General features: G+C 47.2%; 1 protein-coding gene across 1 annotated transcript; it reads right to left on the reverse strand.

The window, feature by feature from the left end:
* Positions 1-200: 200 nt before the first annotated feature.
* Positions 201-9,225, reverse strand: pcolcea (procollagen C-endopeptidase enhancer a). Its single transcript, XM_080013784.1, has 9 exons — positions 9,067-9,225; positions 6,403-6,511; positions 6,026-6,284; positions 5,821-5,945; positions 5,583-5,719; positions 4,725-5,053; positions 897-974; positions 644-814; positions 201-547 (listed from the first exon to the last, which is right to left on the reverse strand). The coding sequence occupies exons 1-9, from the start codon at positions 9,159-9,161 to the stop codon at positions 417-419; spliced, it is 1,434 nt and encodes a 477-aa protein (XP_079869910.1). The 5' UTR covers positions 9,162-9,225; the 3' UTR covers positions 201-416.
* Between the last annotated feature and the right edge of the window lie 7,568 nt (positions 9,226-16,793).

The raw sequence follows: 16,793 nt of genomic DNA on the forward strand, positions 1-16,793 counted from the left end.
TCATGCTTGGATTAAGCGAGGTGGAGAAGGGCCTCACATTGGCCCTGCCTCGGGCCTCCAAATCACTAAGACCGCCCCTGTCCTTAGTCCACTAAAGGGAACCGAAGAAAGCTCCTAAAAGCCAAGTTGAGGACTGCCAAAGCAGGTAATGCCAAATTGGTTCATTTGCGACTGTTCTCTATTATGAAATCAGGAAAATCAAAAGTTATAAATCCTTTATTTGTACATAAATTACAAACATATGGTCTGGCATGTGTTCATATGAAAGGAAAAAATGGTGTAATATTGCATTACGGTCACGTGTAAAATCACTGCTATGTTTTGCTATAGTGCAATGATAGCTTTTATTTTCAGAGTGTAACTTTACTTTGCATTACCCTGGATTTTTGTTTGATGTTGTCATAATGCTGTGAGAGTTAACAGGGTTGATTGTTGATATTCATTAATAGTTTGTGATGTGGGGGCTTGTACGGCGCTGTAAAGGCGCCAGGGGCCAAAGTACCACGGCCTTCTTCATCCACTTGTCCCATAATGATGTAGTTCATTCCTGGCAGAAGAGATGAGATGTGTTCAGTGTCAGTTTTGGAATTCTTTGGAAAACCCAGTGAGATGAATGTCTTTGTGTCAGAGTGTGGTGCAGTACCTCTCCGCAGCAGCGGACACTTCTTGCATTGGGACACCAGCTTGACGGACATGGACTCCCCGGCCTGGGCGATAGAGAGTCGACCCGCCTTGTAGGTCTTAATGAGGGTGACGCTGATGTGAAGTGTTCCGCGGGGCCCGGGGGAAAGAGCGCTCACCTTCCCTGTTATCACTGTGAGATGGAAATACAACATTTCATTAGGTTACATGCAGTCACCCGACCTGTGCCTGAAATACCGGGAATGAGATCTTACCAAATTCACTGGCACAGAAACTGATCTTGATGGTTCCGTCTCTTTTGCACGCTTTGGCACACAAGGGATTCATTGGACCTAAAAGGACAGTCGAGGCATACGATTTGGTATCATGTTTGATATTTTAACACAGATACAAGTGAAGTCTATAGTTTGGTTACATTGCAAAAGGGCTTTAACAAGCACAGAAAATGTTGTATTTATATAACTCCCTTAACCCAATCTCAACCTTGAGGAGACAATTGATATAAACAATGTCACAGGATGTAAAAAACTGATGTATTGATATTTGATTAATATATCTTTATCAAAACATTAGTGAAATAGGTTTGAACTAAAAATTGTAATAATCCGTTTGGAGCTCCCTCCATGCTCCATGATGTAAAAATTGTAGCTGATGTAATATCCAATTCACATGAAATAGCTAATATGCAATGTGGAATATCCACATATACACATTAGTGTAATGCACTGTCAGTACAGGAAGGAAGATTCTTATTTAGCTTCAATCTGTTGCTATTGGCCTAAATGTGAATTTTAACGCATACAATTGGTGGTGCTGGTGCTGGCTTTTTTTTCCTGTTGTTTTTTGACTGTCAGTTGTCTGTCACTATGTTTCATGTACATTCCCATATCTTATTGTGTACAGTTAACTGTTAGGTTTATTGTACATTTTCCAATTTTTGCATGTATTGCTTTTTATTTTTTATATTTTTATTCATCAGGTCTCTTGCTCGGCGACGGGGGCGACGCTATGCGTAGAGCCAGTCAGTTTCACCAATCTTCTCCATTTGGATGGGTCCAGTGCTAGGGATTCGGCTTCAGCAAGCGACAGGTCCATTTGGTGTAGGTCCCTGGTGACGGCATCAATCGATCGGGTGCGGGGGGCACCGCGGGGGCGTTTCCAGCCGGCAGCTTTAGGTTGGAAGTGGAGGATAGCGTGAGTAGGGTGTTCTGAGGGGGAGCCTTTTGACATGGCTATACCAGCGCATCCGACGCTGTGCTGCCAGGTGGGACGCAGGGGGCTGTTGGGTGCGTTCCCGCAGCATGATGTTAGAAACCCTATCTTGCCATTTTATCCCCTCTGTTGAGCGCAGTGCTCTGGTGTCAAAGCCATCGATTCTGGCAGCGAGGGTCTTGTTGAGAGGCCAGGTTTCTGCTCCGTAGAGGAGGATGGAGAGGACCGAGGTGTTATAAATCCTTAGTTTGGTCGCTCTTGATATGGAGTGGTGTCTCCACAGCGGCTTCAAAAGTGTTTTCATGGCACCGGCTGCCAGGGCACGTCTCCGGTTTATTTCAGGTGAAATGTTGCCATTAGGTAGGTGAAGGAGGTCACAAACTCATTCTCCTCTCCACTGATATGCATGTTGATTGGGAACCAGGTAGAGTTTGTGCCATTGACACGCACACAGCTTTTGGCGTCGCTGTAGAGCTTTTGAAAGAGAGGGGTAATCTTTCTTGGAGCTCTAAGGATGGTGAGGATCTTCCAGAGGGAGGAGTGGTCCACGGTGTCAAAAGCTGCCTTAAGATCAAGAAAGGCAATGTAGAGGTGTCTGTTTTGGCGGCACTTGTGTACCTTCTCAATGATGAGGCGGAGGGCAGAGATCTGGTCCGTTGTGGAGCGGTTTGGCATGAAGCCCGCCTGTTGGGGGCGTCTTTCGCTTCTAATGGCCGGAAGGGCCCGGGTGAGAACTATGCGGGTGAAGATCTTGCCTGGGATAGACAGGAGTGTGATGCCTCTGTGGTTGCTGCAGACCATTTTATCACCCTTATGTTTCCAGAAGGGGAGGATGATACCCCTGGTCCAGTCTTCCGGGGGGTGCTCAGTTATCCAGACATGATTGATGATTTTGGCGAGCCAGTCAATGGTGTTGTCGCCGCCCAATTTCATCATTTCAGCTGTGATGTTACAGATACCAGGGGCTCTGTCATTTCTCAGTTTGGTCAGAGCTTGCACGACCTCTACTTTGGTGACGGGGTCTATGCTGCAGCTGTCATTTGCGCTGGCATTTTCAGATGAAATGGTGAGAGTGGGGTCGGTTTGGGGTGCGGGGTGATGCAGAAGGTCACTGAAGTGCTCCTTCCAGCGGCTGATGCATTCATCCTCGGAGTTCAGTATGATACCCTGTGTGTCCTTTACCTGGACTGCCTTCTGTTGGGGCCTGATTTCACTCGCCTCAGGGTTCGATACACTTGGGTGAAGTTGTTATTTTCGGCGGCAGACTCCAGGCATTCTGCTTCTCCTTGCCAGAATCTCTCCCTGTCTTCTTGTATCGCGGTGTAGCGTATGCGATTTAGGCGACGGTATTCAGTCATGTCGCCCCTAAGATGTGCTGCTCTACGGAGCTCTATGATTTCTAGCAATGTTGGTGTTATCCAGGGGCGTCTAGGTGTATGGTGAGTGCGTCGGATGGAGTCAGCAGCTTCCTGGTTAATTGTGGACACGAAAAGGTTCCAGTTGGTGAGTTCTTCTTCGGCCAGGGCATTACACCGGTTGGAGATGGAGCAGGTAAACACTGAGGTGATGGTTGGATCCTGGAGATGAGAGGATCTCAGTCGAGGTGGTGCCCGTGATGATGGAACATCCTTTAACTTCAGTCCCAACTGGGCAACCAATAATCGGTGGTCCGTGTTGCCTAGCTGGGCTCCACAATACACACGGCAGTTGGTAACACTGGATTTCCAGCGACTGGAGATGATGATGTGATCTAAGGCCTTGCGGGTTTTGCCATCATTGCTATACCATGTCCATTTGTGTATGTTCTTCCTGGGGAACCATGTGTCTACAATAGATAGGGCCCCAGCACTCCATAGATGCTGGAGGTGGTCACTGTTGTTGTTGGTGATGGGATCTGGAGATTCTGGGCCAATGATGTTTTTGGTCTGCGAGTCCCGTGAAGCAGAGGAGACGGTGGCGTTGAAGTCTGCTAGCACAATAGTGATGTCATGAGGGGGTATCTGCTGGATGGCCAGATGTAGTTGATCAAAGAAAGCGTTCTTTGCCTGGTCGTCTGCGACCTCTGTTGGTGCATAGGCAACAATGACGGTTAACTTGCCATGTTGATGGTGGAAACCGGCGGTTAGCAGTTGTTCGCTGACTGGGGTCCATCCTATAAGGGATTTCCTAACATGGCATGGCATTGCTAGGGCGACACCATATAGCCCTCTGTTGTCATTTGAGCCGCTCCAGATGTAGCTGTGGTCTCCCTCTTTCTTCTCACCGCTATCACACCAGCGTGATTCGCAGAGTCCCGCGATGGAGATGTTGTAACGAGACAGTTCACGTGACAGAAGAGTAGCGTGTCCTGTGCGTCAAAGGTTTGCACATTCCATGTGGCAACACGGAAGGGATGTCGGAGATTGATTGTTCGTGAGTCAGGGGCGTGCAAGGGTTGATACCAAGGGGCAGTCCGGCTATTTCTGATTGGTTTCGTAACAAGGAGAGGTTCTCTGGAGTAGGTTGTTAGCCCACTGCCAGATAGCCAGCTGGGGGGGCTGCCCCCTTAGGCCTGCTGGCCTGCCCAATGCAATATGTTTGTTGCATTGCTTTAATATTATTTTGCCAACTGTTTTGAGCTGCTGAGAAAATGCAAATCTATCTAAAGGGAAAAAAAAGAGGAACATTTCTCATATTTATTTTGGGACCTAAAAATGCAGTGATGGGCCCAAAAAGGTTCAACCCCTTGCCTTAACCTCACAACCCTTGTCAAACAAGGGTAATCCTTGATAAGAAGAGCTTCACGAGGGGGAGAAATGTATAGATGTTTACGAGGTTAATAAACATATTCAGAAACCCATACAGACACAGCATACACACAAAAGACTGACCTGGTCTTTTTCCAGTCACCACCACTTTTCTATCCTGGCTCGGGGTGGCTGGTGCTCGGGTTCTTGTTGGTTTCAGTACTTTGGGTTTGGCTGTGATGGTGGTGGTGGTGGTGGTGGTGGTGGTGGTGGTGGTGGACAGAGTCACAGGGGCCTTGGGTACAGAGGGTCTGGAGGGGACTTTGTGCACAGAGGATCTGGATGCCAGGTCCACCATCGGTACCTCAGAGCCCCGGGGGACGCTGGTGTAGCTGGCCATGAAGCCGTCAAAGGTCACGCTGAGGTCAGACACAAACTGGACCAGCAGCACGTTGCTGTTGCTTATGATGGGACTGTGGAGAAGAACAAGAGAGGACGTCCGAGCGAAAAGCTATTATTAACGGTTAAATTCCAAAATGACAGATGAATAGATTAAATATACATTAAACATGTAATTTAACTGCTGCTGTGAGAAAGCATGTAGTGCTGGGGTTCCCAATACTAGGGTTCTGCACCCACATAGGGGTCCTTGAAGGAATCACAGGGAGGCTGCAGCAAGATTATTACTTTATATTTTGATTGTTCTTTATTTTTTGTGTTGAACTTTTTTTTTTCCAAACAATACAGTACATGTACTCAACCTGACTAATGAAAACGAGGAGGGTTTTATGTAGTGATAGAAGCTTTGATTTAAATGTTGAACCACATGAACTAACAGGCAAATAAAGTATGTACAGTTATTTCAAATTTACACCATTTCTGAATTTTAAGTTTAGGAAACATATATTTCTTTCTTCAAATTGAAGCATTTTATTTGGGTTTATTTTGGGGTTAATTAAGTTGAGTCATTTCTTTTTTCATTGTGACCCTACTCCAACTCACTCAGGGGTCCTGTCTCCGCAGTACTTTGCGATCAGGCGAGAGTCGTCCCTTTCTCCGCCGTTAAAGAGGGCCACGTAGTCGAAGCGGCAGTAGGTGTCTGCCTCCAAGACAAACTTATCGAACTTCACCATAATGACCTAGTTCCCAAACAGAAACACATATTGGAAAAAGGTAAATGACAACACACTATAGAGTACAAAGAGTAAGTCAAAAACGGTGCCAAAAGTAGAGCAGTGACCATGTCGGGCTCCACAGTGATGAGCCAGGAGCAGGTCGTTCCCGCTGGGTACTTCTTCTCCGGCCAGTCGGGCGTTGTGATTTGTCCTTGGGATTTACTGATCTTCCCTCCACAGAATTGTTGGTCTGACAAGAAATTCACGGTCATTCTATGAAGAACTTCATCATCAGCACAAAAACATCTCCGACAGCACCGCGGCTCGTACCATCAGTGCTCGGCACGACTCCGCTGAAGTAGGCCACGAAGCCCCGTCCCTGCGTCCCTTCGTCGGACGCCATCTCCAGCATCATGGTGTTGCTGGTGGTCACCAGCGAGCCGGGCCGGAAGGTTCCGCAGAACCGCCCCAGCTTCTGGACCATGTTGGAGTGGCCGTTGTAGACGTCTAAGTAGTCGAAGCGACAGAGGGGGTCGGATTCCATGTCCAAAACGCGGAAGGTGAGCGTGATCACGTTGCCCTTGGGTACCTGGGAGAGAGAGACAGACAGACAAGAGTGAGACAGACAAGAGTGAGACAGACACGAGTGAGTAAAGAGTGTGTCATCGGGGAGCTATGAGATTTGGGTAAGGGGGTCAGTGACTCACGGTGATTCTCCAGCTGCATTTGCTGTTTGGTTTGTAGAAACTTGGGAAACCTTCACTGCCGACGAAGCCGCTGCCCGCAATGAGGTCTCCTCCACAGTGGAACACAGGCCTGGAATCCAACAATCCAATAATATTACAATAATACCAAACAGGGACACACAGCAGTGATGGTAGGCGTTGTCTGATCTATGAAAAACACCGTTATATATAAAAAAATGTACCAACTTTTAGAAGTTATAGAAGTCAGCTGTTGGTTGCCCAGACTGACAAAACAGTTGCCAAATTTTTATCATTTTATAACTGAGTGATATCGATCCTTTACAACTATAAGCCACATTCCAGTAGATTCCAACTGACTTGTTTTAAGGCAAACAATGCAATCATCAATATTATGACTCTAAATACAGGTTAAACTTCAAGCATTAAGCCTGACTTGTTATATTCTGGTACAGTTACTGCTTTGTTCAAAAGTTTGCTCCGATGCCTGATTAGTACATTTTCAGTTGCTCAACAGACAGCGAATAAACCTAATTTATTTATTTTTCCACGTGAAAAATGGTTGACAACGGGGAGCCAGAGTGCACAAGACAGTTGACAGCGGCCCAAACCATTACTTAACATTAATGGTTGCCTGGGGGCAACTGGCCAACCACTGGTTTTAACCCATTTGGGGAGGGGCTGTGTTTACTAATAACCAACAGTGACCCTGCAGTCCACATTTTAGTCAGAGAAGAAAATCGTTCATTTCCCAAAATGAACAGGCAAATGCACAAAGGGGTCACAAGATACCGAAACACGGACTGGATACGATTGCACCAACGGTCGAAGGAACTCTAGAGGCTCTTTCACAACGAGAGTATCTGGCTGCACACTCAGGAGGAATTCTTGGAATACTCCAGAAACTTTCCCAGAGTTTTGGGCAGCCCAAAATGGAAGTTTATCGGCGTTCTACAGTTTTAGTGCCTTACTGCCCTTTTAATATTCTCTTACCCGAGCTGGAGTCCTTAACTGTCGCCTCAGAGTCATTACAGCATTTCATGTCGGTGGGAAAATGGAAAGTGTGTTTGTGGCTCACGTAGCTTCACACTCCACGACACACAGAGGAAAATGCATCAGGAAGAGACTGAAAGCTCATGTGTGTTCGCTGCAGGCCAACAGTAAGACCAGTCTCAAAATAGTCTTAAACCTTATTTTCATCACATGAGTTTGGGATTTACGGTGCACAAGTTAGAACAATGCATGTGCTATACATGGATTTCACGTGTGCATTCATATGATTTCACATGTGAATTCCATGTGATCATGTCAGTATCTAGCATGTGATTGTCCATCAGCTGGAGCAGATGCAACGCTGGGGGAAAAAAACAACATTTGTTGGATGTGGTTCTGACCGCGGAATCTTTCCACCCGCCAGTAATCTGTTGGCACTTTTGTCTTTTACAGATATTTCTGTAAAATCATCAAACTAATTAAGCGACTTGTTCTGGTGAAGTTGAAAGATGTTAAAATAATAGGCATAAAAGTATAAAAGCAGTACAAATAATAATTGAGCCCTGTTATCTAGGAATATATATATATATATATATATATATATATATATATATATATATATATATATATATATATATATATATATATATGATCACGGCAGACTACAAACATTAATGTTTGTTTTCATCCAAAAGCTTTGTGCTGGAGCAAAGTACTGTAAATCGGCAAAAACCCAACATATTTTCCCAGAGCAGGAGCCCAGAGTGCAGAGTGTGACGCCTCCTGATCAGAGCCAAGATGTCCAGGACCCAGGACCACACTCCACGGGCAGATCTGAGAGCACCAACATCTGTGGCCGCTCAGCCTCAGCCTCATATCTTGGCTTTCAAGATAATAATAACATAAGTCAAGTGCTGAACTGGAACACAAAACTTACTGCACGACACAGGAAATAATCAGAAGAGTGTGTGCGAGAGTCAAGACTTGTCACATGCAAAGGAAAAAGCTCCAGAGGCTGCGAGGGAAGCACAGAGGGAAGGAAAAAGCAGCAAAATCAGCAAAATCAGACAAGAACAAGAAAACAGAAATATCACCAAAAATATATAGGCAAAATATTTATTGAATGTCGTATGTATGTGTATGTATTCACACCGTGCACAGTATGTTGTGCAATGTCCAGACTTTGAATACTGTTATTAACTGAATTGTTGCGTTGCTGTAAAGTGGTATTGAAACCATGGGAAACGCCCCCCAGTGGGGGGTGGAGGAATTTCAAGGGGGGAATTAAAGATGAAACAAAAAGAAAGCAGGCCTTTAATATTTATTTAAAGGTTTAAATATATATTTAAGACCTGCTTTTTGTTAAGGAGTTGTTATTTTCCGTAGTTAATTGAGAATAATACAATTTGTTCATATTTTGATTTATTTTCATCATTTATTTGTATTATTAATTATGCGTCAATTCCTTGAAATCACAGGGAGGGGGGCTCAGCAAAAAAAAAAAAAAAAGGTTTGAATACCACTGCACTGATGTCATTAAATCTAAGAAAGTTTCTTGTGCATGTGGGGGGTTGGGGGGGGGGGGTCCTGAACTAATCATTCAGCCCTTTGCAGCCTGAGTGATAAATCCACCGATCAAGCAGAGCCTCTCCATTCCCAAACTCCCTCTCTCACCTGGTGTAGTTGGTCTGCTGAGCCCGGCTCCATCCCAAACTCAGCGACAGGAACAAGGAAAATAAAGTCCAAACGCAGCTCTGTGTGCTCCTCATGATGCAGCGTGCACAGCAAGCCACAGCCAGGGCAGGAAAGAGAGATGTGAGGAAGAGGGGGAGGAGGAGGAGGAGAGAGGTACGAGGCAGGGGGGAGGGAGCCGCCCAGGAGGAGGAGGAGGAAGAAGAGGAGGAGGAGGAGGAGAGAGGTACGAGGCAGGGGGGAGGGAGCCGCCCAGGAGGAGGAGGAGGAGGAGGAGGAGGAGGAAGGACAGACAGAGGAGAAGAGCTGGAGACGAACGGGTCCAGAAAAGGGGACGAGACAGGAGCAGAGATGCTGAAAAGGCAGAAGGGGGAAGGAAGGAGGGGGGTGGCGGCCGTGACGTCAAGGAGGGAGGGAGTGAAAGAAAACCTTTAATTACAACCAGATGTTTTCCCTGTACTCACACTGGCTCGGGGGGGGGGCAGCGAGGAGGAGACGCTTCAGCCGCTCGGACTTAAAACCAGGGGATGAGAGTCCAGTCCGACTGTCTGTCTGTCTGTCTGTCTGTCTGTCTGGACAGTTTGTTTCGGGTTTTCTCGTTTGACTCCAAGTTTTGCTGCATCAGGCGTTTCACTTTGACAGTTGGACTAACATGCGGTTGAGGGGGAAGTGCTCAGACCTGTCACTGAGGTGAAGGTTCGATGCCCTCGACACAAAATGACTCTTGTAAAACTCAAAGTACCATACGGACAATTCTACTTCAGTTAAACTGTATAAGTACTTTCCTGTTAAATATACTTCCACCACCGCTCAAATACCTCTTAATCGGTCCCTTCGGGCTGGCTGGTCCTTCTGGGTGGTGCACAGGTGGAGGCAGTGCCTGGGGCTTGGAGGGTACGGCCCTCAACACGTCCATGCCTCCCTGCATTCCAGTTAAAGCGATACGGTGTATCATAAATAAACCAGAGTCCTAATCCTTTGTAACGTGATTCCCTTTAGTGTTTATGTTTTTCTACAAAGCCAGGTCCAATGAGAGCCTTTGTTTTTGTTTTTTCTCGGCGGATGAGTCAAAACACATCAACTCAAATAATCCCCTCTCTCTAGGACGTGCTCCCCTCTGCCTCAGGGGTCCTTTGGCTCCGCAGCCTGTTTCTAGGGTTTCTGTTTCCCGCACAATCCACCGGGTTGAGGAATAACACTGCGGAGGGGGACGTGTGGACCAGACAGCCCTTTGGCCCACATTGCTGGGGCCTGCGCAAGGGATTCTCTTCTCAACTATTCTGTCAAAAAAGTTTAATTTATTAAGCACAGAGCTGCAGCTACGCTCAGGAGATGAGGTCCGGCGTTGAACCTCCAGGGCTTCGACGGCTGATCAATGGCTCGTAACCTGTGGAGGTCAAACTGGGGCCGGGTTTGGATCTTCTCTGTACCAGTGAGGTGCAAAGGTGTCGCCAGAGGTTCACAAACCACTTCCCATGGCAGTACAATACCTGAGAGCAGTGGTTCTCAACATGGGGCCTGGGGCCCCTGAGGGGTCCTTCAAGACGTTCCAGGGGGTCACCAGCAGAATGATTAATAGTTTAACTTCACCATTTTTATTTTATTTTTTTTTAATCTTAGTTTCACAGTTCAATCCTTTAGTATAGTAGAGTCAGGTATGGAGGTTTTGACAAAATCATATCTCACAATAACAATTTGACAGATTGGGGTTCCCAGGGACTAAACCTTGTAAAAACGGGGCCCGTGGGCCTAATGTGTATGAAATTGAGAGTCGTTGATGTGAAATAGGTTGAGAATCCCTACCTAAGAATACACTGCTGGTTTGAAGAGCCAGCCTCTCCTTAAAGGTATAAAGCTGTGCTATTTTCTGTAAGCAAGCCCCTGTGGGAGTCGTTGTGGCAGGCTCCACTTTGACACACATGCGGCAGAGTCACAGGAATGAGGCCGCGTCTCCAGTTCCTGTGTCTTCCAGATCGCTTAGAACTTTCCCAGATTTTTTTCTTTTTCCACCAGATTTTTCACCCAAACACGTCATTTTGAAGCCCCAGCGGAAACACCACAGTCTACTACTGCAGCACATGCTCTGTGCTGAGGAGAAAAGGGGAAGCAGGAGCACTTCTGGTTTGTCCTCCCCAAAACCTCTGTATATATATATATATATATAAACCTCAGCATTGCTGCGTTGCTGTGTGTTTGTGTAAAGCTGAAGCCCTGATAACAGGCGGCAGCAGCAGCAGGAATGTGGTGACGTGCTCCGTCTGCTGGGGGTGGTGGCGTCTCGGAGCTGCTGGAGCCGCCACGGTGTGGGAGTGAGACTGACCTTTCCACTTCAGCTGGAATCCAAAGCCAACGGGTGAACACGTCTCTTGTGCAACTCCCCAAAGAGCTGGACACACACACACACACACACACACACACACACACACACACACACACACACACACACACACACACACACATTCCTTTTGGACAGTCATAGAAAGCGGCACTGGGGTTTTTTTGGGGGGTCAGGGGAGGTACATGAGAAAAGGAAGACAAACAGGAAAATAAAATAAAAAAACTTGATTGTTGTTGTCAAATACAACATTTGGACCGGGTCCGACACATCTCTGTTTCAGAACAGTCCTTCAGCCCCGAGAAGAAGAAGGAGCGAGAGGAGATCCAGCCAGGTGGCGTGAAGGCAGACAAACTGCACGTGATGGGTTGGGAAGGCCGTCATCTGCCTCCTGTGCTCAGCTTCTCTGACCAGTTTGAAAGATGAAGATGAGGATACACTTACTCACAAAGCTCCCACATGAATCCAAACACCAGCATCATGATAAAGAAGTGGCTTCCATGATGTTGTCCTGCTGTTCTTCTTGTCCCTACTCTAACTGTTGTTTTAATGGAGTGTGAGAGGTTCTTCTTCTTCTTCTTCTTCTTCTTCTTCTTCTGCAGCAGCAGCAGCATTAGAGCCAGACTCCAAGAAAAGGTGTTGCAGCCTCTGTCAGAGCTGTAGGTTGTAACAGGTTGGAGTCTGCAGGCAGCGGAAAAGAAGGAAATAATGAACTGGAATTAAATCAAATAAATTAAACAATAAGAACAATATCAACAATAAGACAAATAATAAAACACACTAACAAACTATACCATATGTTAATGCAGTGGTAGTAATGCTTACTTTTATTTTCACCCATTTTTTTATTCAGTGCACGTTCTGTCTTTTTTTGGTTCCTTTTCTCAGAGAGACTTTGCTTCGGCTCCGTCGCAGGTTGTGATGTTGGTGAAACAAACGTAGCGGTAACAGCACGCTCAGTGTTGCCAGGTTGGGTGGTTTTCTGCCCAATTGGGGCTACTTTTGATCACATCGGGCTGGAAAAATTTGAATTGGGCGGTACATCACATTTGGGCGGGGTAACCGGCACGGTTTCTTCTTTTACAAGAGGGAGCGATTGTGTCGTCGTTCACCCCCAAATTGTTGATCCGATCCTGCAACACTGACAGAGGAGGAGTGGACCCTACAGCACAACATGGCTGAAACAACAGCGGGTGGTTTGGAGGAGGCAGAACACCCGGCACCGGCCACACCGGCCCCATAGTCAAACAATGTTTTCCTTACAGACGACCAAAAGTATAGTCACATTACGCGCTGCCTTCTTTGTCTGCCTAAAAATGTGGATATTTCAGCCTTCAAGAACCCAACTTCCAACTTGAGAAAACATGCGGCAGTGAGTTGTAGCTTAGTTTTGGCTGTGGAAAGCTTGTGTCAGCCCTGTTACAGGAAGGGTCTTGGAATGGAGTCTTTAATATTCCATTGTTGTTTTTGGCAACCAAACTGAAAAGACTCCCAGAGGGTCCTGTTGCAGGGTCTAGGTATGATAATCAATTGCCTATCTATTTAGTTAAAGTGGCAATCTTTTGAGGGGTGAGAGCTATGTGGGTGGGGTTATGGCGAGCGGCTGCCATCTTGCCCGTCACACTCCTGCTCTGGCGTGCTTCACATCTGTCCTGCAATTTTTATACCACTCATATCAGCTTAGTACACATACACTTCCATGCAAATCCTACTCCTAACAACACTCCACCAGACCAGGGTCTGTGGGGCAGGAGGGTGTGAGTGATTCGGGTTCGACTTGCTTGGAGGACTCGCACCCCACACCCTGCCATTTGAACTGCAATTACCAACAGCACACAGTGACAATAGCACACAGTGACAACAGCACACAGTGACAACTGTACACAGTGACAACAGCACATAGTGACAACAGCACACAGTGACAACAGCACACAGTGACAACAGTGACAACAGCAAACAGTGACAACAGCACACAGTGACAACAGCACACAGTGACAACAGTGACAACAGCAAACAGTAACAACAGCACACAGTGACAACAGCACACAGTGACAACAGTGACAACAGTGACAACAGCACACAGTGACAACAGTGACAACAGCACACAGTGACAACAGTGACAACAGCACACAGTGACAACAGTGACAACAGTGACAACAGCACACAGTGACAACAGTGACAACAGCACACAGTGACAACAGTGACAACAGCACACAGTGACAACAGTGACAACAGCACACAGTGACAACAGTGACAACAGTGACAACAGCACACAGTGACAACAGTGACAACAGCACACAGTGACAACAGCACACAGTGAGCGCTGGGGTTTCCAGGGTGGCGGGTCGCTGGTGGCTTGGTGTGGGGGTGTGTTTGGCCGTGAGGTGACAGGGTGGGCCCCCTGCCAGCTGTTTCGGGTCCTGGCGGCTTGCCCTGGTGTCGGGTGGCTTCTGGCCAGCTACGACCCGGCGAGGCTGCAGAGAGCGCCGCCAGGAGCTTCCCAGGGACCCTCTGAGGCTGCTCGCCTTCATGGGTGTGGGTTGCGGTGAGATGGTGGTTGGCTTTGCTCCTGCTGCATGTCTTCTCTGCAGCGAGTGCCCCGGGTGCCGGCGGTGCTGGAGTTGCCACATATCTGGCCGTCTGCGGGTGTTGGCTGGGGGGGCTGGCGTTAGGGTGTCTTGCACCATGCGCATTCGGCTACGTGGTTGGAGTGCACAGGCGACATACTGCACTTTGAACAGGGGGTTGGTGGGCATGGGAGCCCCTCTGGCTCGCCTGCTGGGCGGGCATTTCCGCTGCTTGGAGGCTCTACGATATAATTACGACCTCATACACCACAACTAATTGGGACAAGTCCTGTGCACACACACACACACACACACACACACACACACACACACACAGTATTTAATTCAGCTAAACACATTCAGTCTCATCTATATACACAGACTTGCATTCACAGATTTTTCAACATACATATAACATAACATACTAACATATAAATAAATCAATCAATCAATAAATCAATAAATCACCAATATTTCAGTGTTTGTTTGTTTGTTTGTTTGTTTGTTTGTTTGTTTGTTTGTTTGTTTTTAGTGGCACCTATGGCGAAAAGCGATATCGTTCGTTGTGTTTTTGGACTTCACTTCCCAAAGATCCAAACAGTGTCGCATGTGTGACATCAGTCAGTTGGGAGCGCGGCGTGGCCCTCGGCCCGTATTTGTTGCTGCTTGTGTTCGGAGCCGGTGACAGGTTCTATTTTTAAAATGAATGTTTTAATGTCATATTCTTATGTTTTGTCTGCGCACAGTCATGTTGAAAGTAGACAGGCATACTTATCAAACCCAATGACGAACCAACAGGCAATCTGCACTTCACCAGGGGTTTCCACGTCTGAATGCTATAAAGAGTCGTTGCACCGATGTGTCCATATTATGTACATATTATATTACAAATGTTATTATCAAACAGGAAGTCTGAGCAGTGTTGGGGTAAAGGAGCCCGGCCGTGGCGCTCTCCAGCCGAGCAGCACGCAGCAGAGACGATGGCCCCCAGGAGCCGACGTGGCGGGTCCTCCTCCAAGGACAATTTGAACTGGAAGCCTCCCTCCTCCCAAGCCAAGACCGGCACTTCTTTCCAGACTGTTCCAGGCCACGATCATGATTATATTATTTATTGAAATGTATATTATATACAATATTATAAAAGTGTGTATGTGTGTGTGTGTGATATTTTACAGAAGGAGAAGATACATTCAAATACGTCCAGGCCAACTCACTATAAAAGGTTAAATAGAAACACACACACACTCACACAAGCACACTAATTCTCTGCCTCCAGATGAGTAGTTTAGAAATGTATGTGAGATACACAGCCTACAATGATTATTAAAAGGGGCCTATTTGCAACTAGCACTGGTGCTCCTAGATGTACATTTTTGGAACAGTAGAGAAGGCTCCTACTGTAAATGGAATCACTCTGAGCCTGTAATACCAGTATTAATAGTGCATTATAAGTGCACCATAAGGCACAACAATGGTGCTACAAATCATTATGTTTCCCACATAGAAAGTTTGTGTTTGAATTTGAGCAGGCTCCTCTTTGTTGTGTAGATGAGTCTGTTTTCATGGATTCATCCGCTGTTTTGCTCAACAGAGGGTTCACCCCAACAAACTGACGAGCCAAACAGAGTAAACAGAGTCCAGCAGAAAGGTGAAATCCTCCTCTTCTGACGAACCTCCCACGGAGAAAGCCAAGATCACAAATGCACTTTCCCTCGCTGTCCCATGGGCAGCACAGGCAACGCTTGACAAGCTCTTGTCGGATGACATGATCAAGATGTTGTTATATGTGAAGGCGGCCATGCATTCCCTCTGGTTGAGATACTGTCCCCAAGAGTAGTAGAGAAGCCATGCAACCTCAGTGTACAGTCATGACGAGCAAAGCAAGTACCGTGGAGAACATAATGATCAAGAAGTTGAGCGCGGTGACCCATGTTGCTACGACAACAGAGTGCTGCTCTGCATGACAGCATGGTTACTAGTGTGTCACCTCTCACTGAACAGACCACGCCTCTTTGGAGAGGCCCTCGGCTGCGCTGGCTTACAGACAAGTTAAAGGTTTTTTAAAAACCGGATCAAGCTGCTAAAAATAAACCATTGACACCTTTCCCATTGCCAGGAGAAATGCAGTTTCTTCCGGTGCGTCACGTGCAGCGTCACAAACACGTGGGAAAAGGGGCGTGTCAGGGTGCCAGTGTGATTGGGAATCAAACAGTAAAGGAGACGGCAACTTAAGCAAACAATGAAATAAAACTGTAAAACGTGAAAGAAAAAGTATTTTGAGGCGTTCGAAAGAAGGGGATCCTCCATGAAGGACCCAACGCGACAGTAGAAGCGAAAGCAGCTCATATGGGGTCAACGCATCTGTTACGTAGCTTGGAGTCAGAGCCAGAGCTGCTTTAAAGGTGATCCCTAAAATCTTCAAACGGACTTTGAAGCCAACAGGAGCCACCGGAGAGGAGCCACCGGAGAGGAGCCACCGGAGAGGAGCCACCGGAGAGGAGCCACCGGAGAGGAGCCACCGGAGAGGAGCCACCGGAGAGGAGCCACCGGAGAGGAGCCACCGGAGAGGAGCCACCGGAGAGGAGCCACCGGAGAGGAGCCACCGGAGAGGAGCCACCGGAGAGGAGCCACCGGAGAGGAGCCACCGGAGAGGAGCCAGGATTGGGGAGATGTTACGTCGTCTCTTGGAACCGCTGAGAAGCCGAATTGAACTAGTCGGAGGCCAGGAGTGACTTTTGGTGGATGACCTAAAGGAGGGAGTTGCAGTGGTTCAGTTGAAGGAAGCAGGACTAGACAATTCTCTGGCA

This window comes from Zeus faber (genome assembly GCF_960531495.2).
Source record: "Zeus faber genome assembly, chromosome: 14".
Lineage (NCBI taxonomy): Eukaryota > Metazoa > Chordata > Actinopteri > Zeiformes > Zeidae > Zeus > Zeus faber.

Bases quoted from the DNA above. Each gene is read 5' to 3' on its own strand.
- pcolcea (XM_080013784.1), bottom strand. From the start codon at position 9,161: ATGAGGAGCACACAGAGCTGCGTTTGGACTTTATTTTCCTTGTTCCTG. The intron at 6,512-9,066 runs GTGAGAGAGGGA...GTTGGATTCCAG, and splicing joins CAGCAGACCAACTACACCAG to GCCTGTGTTCCACTGTGGAG. The intron at 5,946-6,025 runs GTACGAGCCGCG...ATTTCTTGTCAG, and splicing joins AGTCGTGCCGAGCACTGATG to ACCAACAATTCTGTGGAGGG.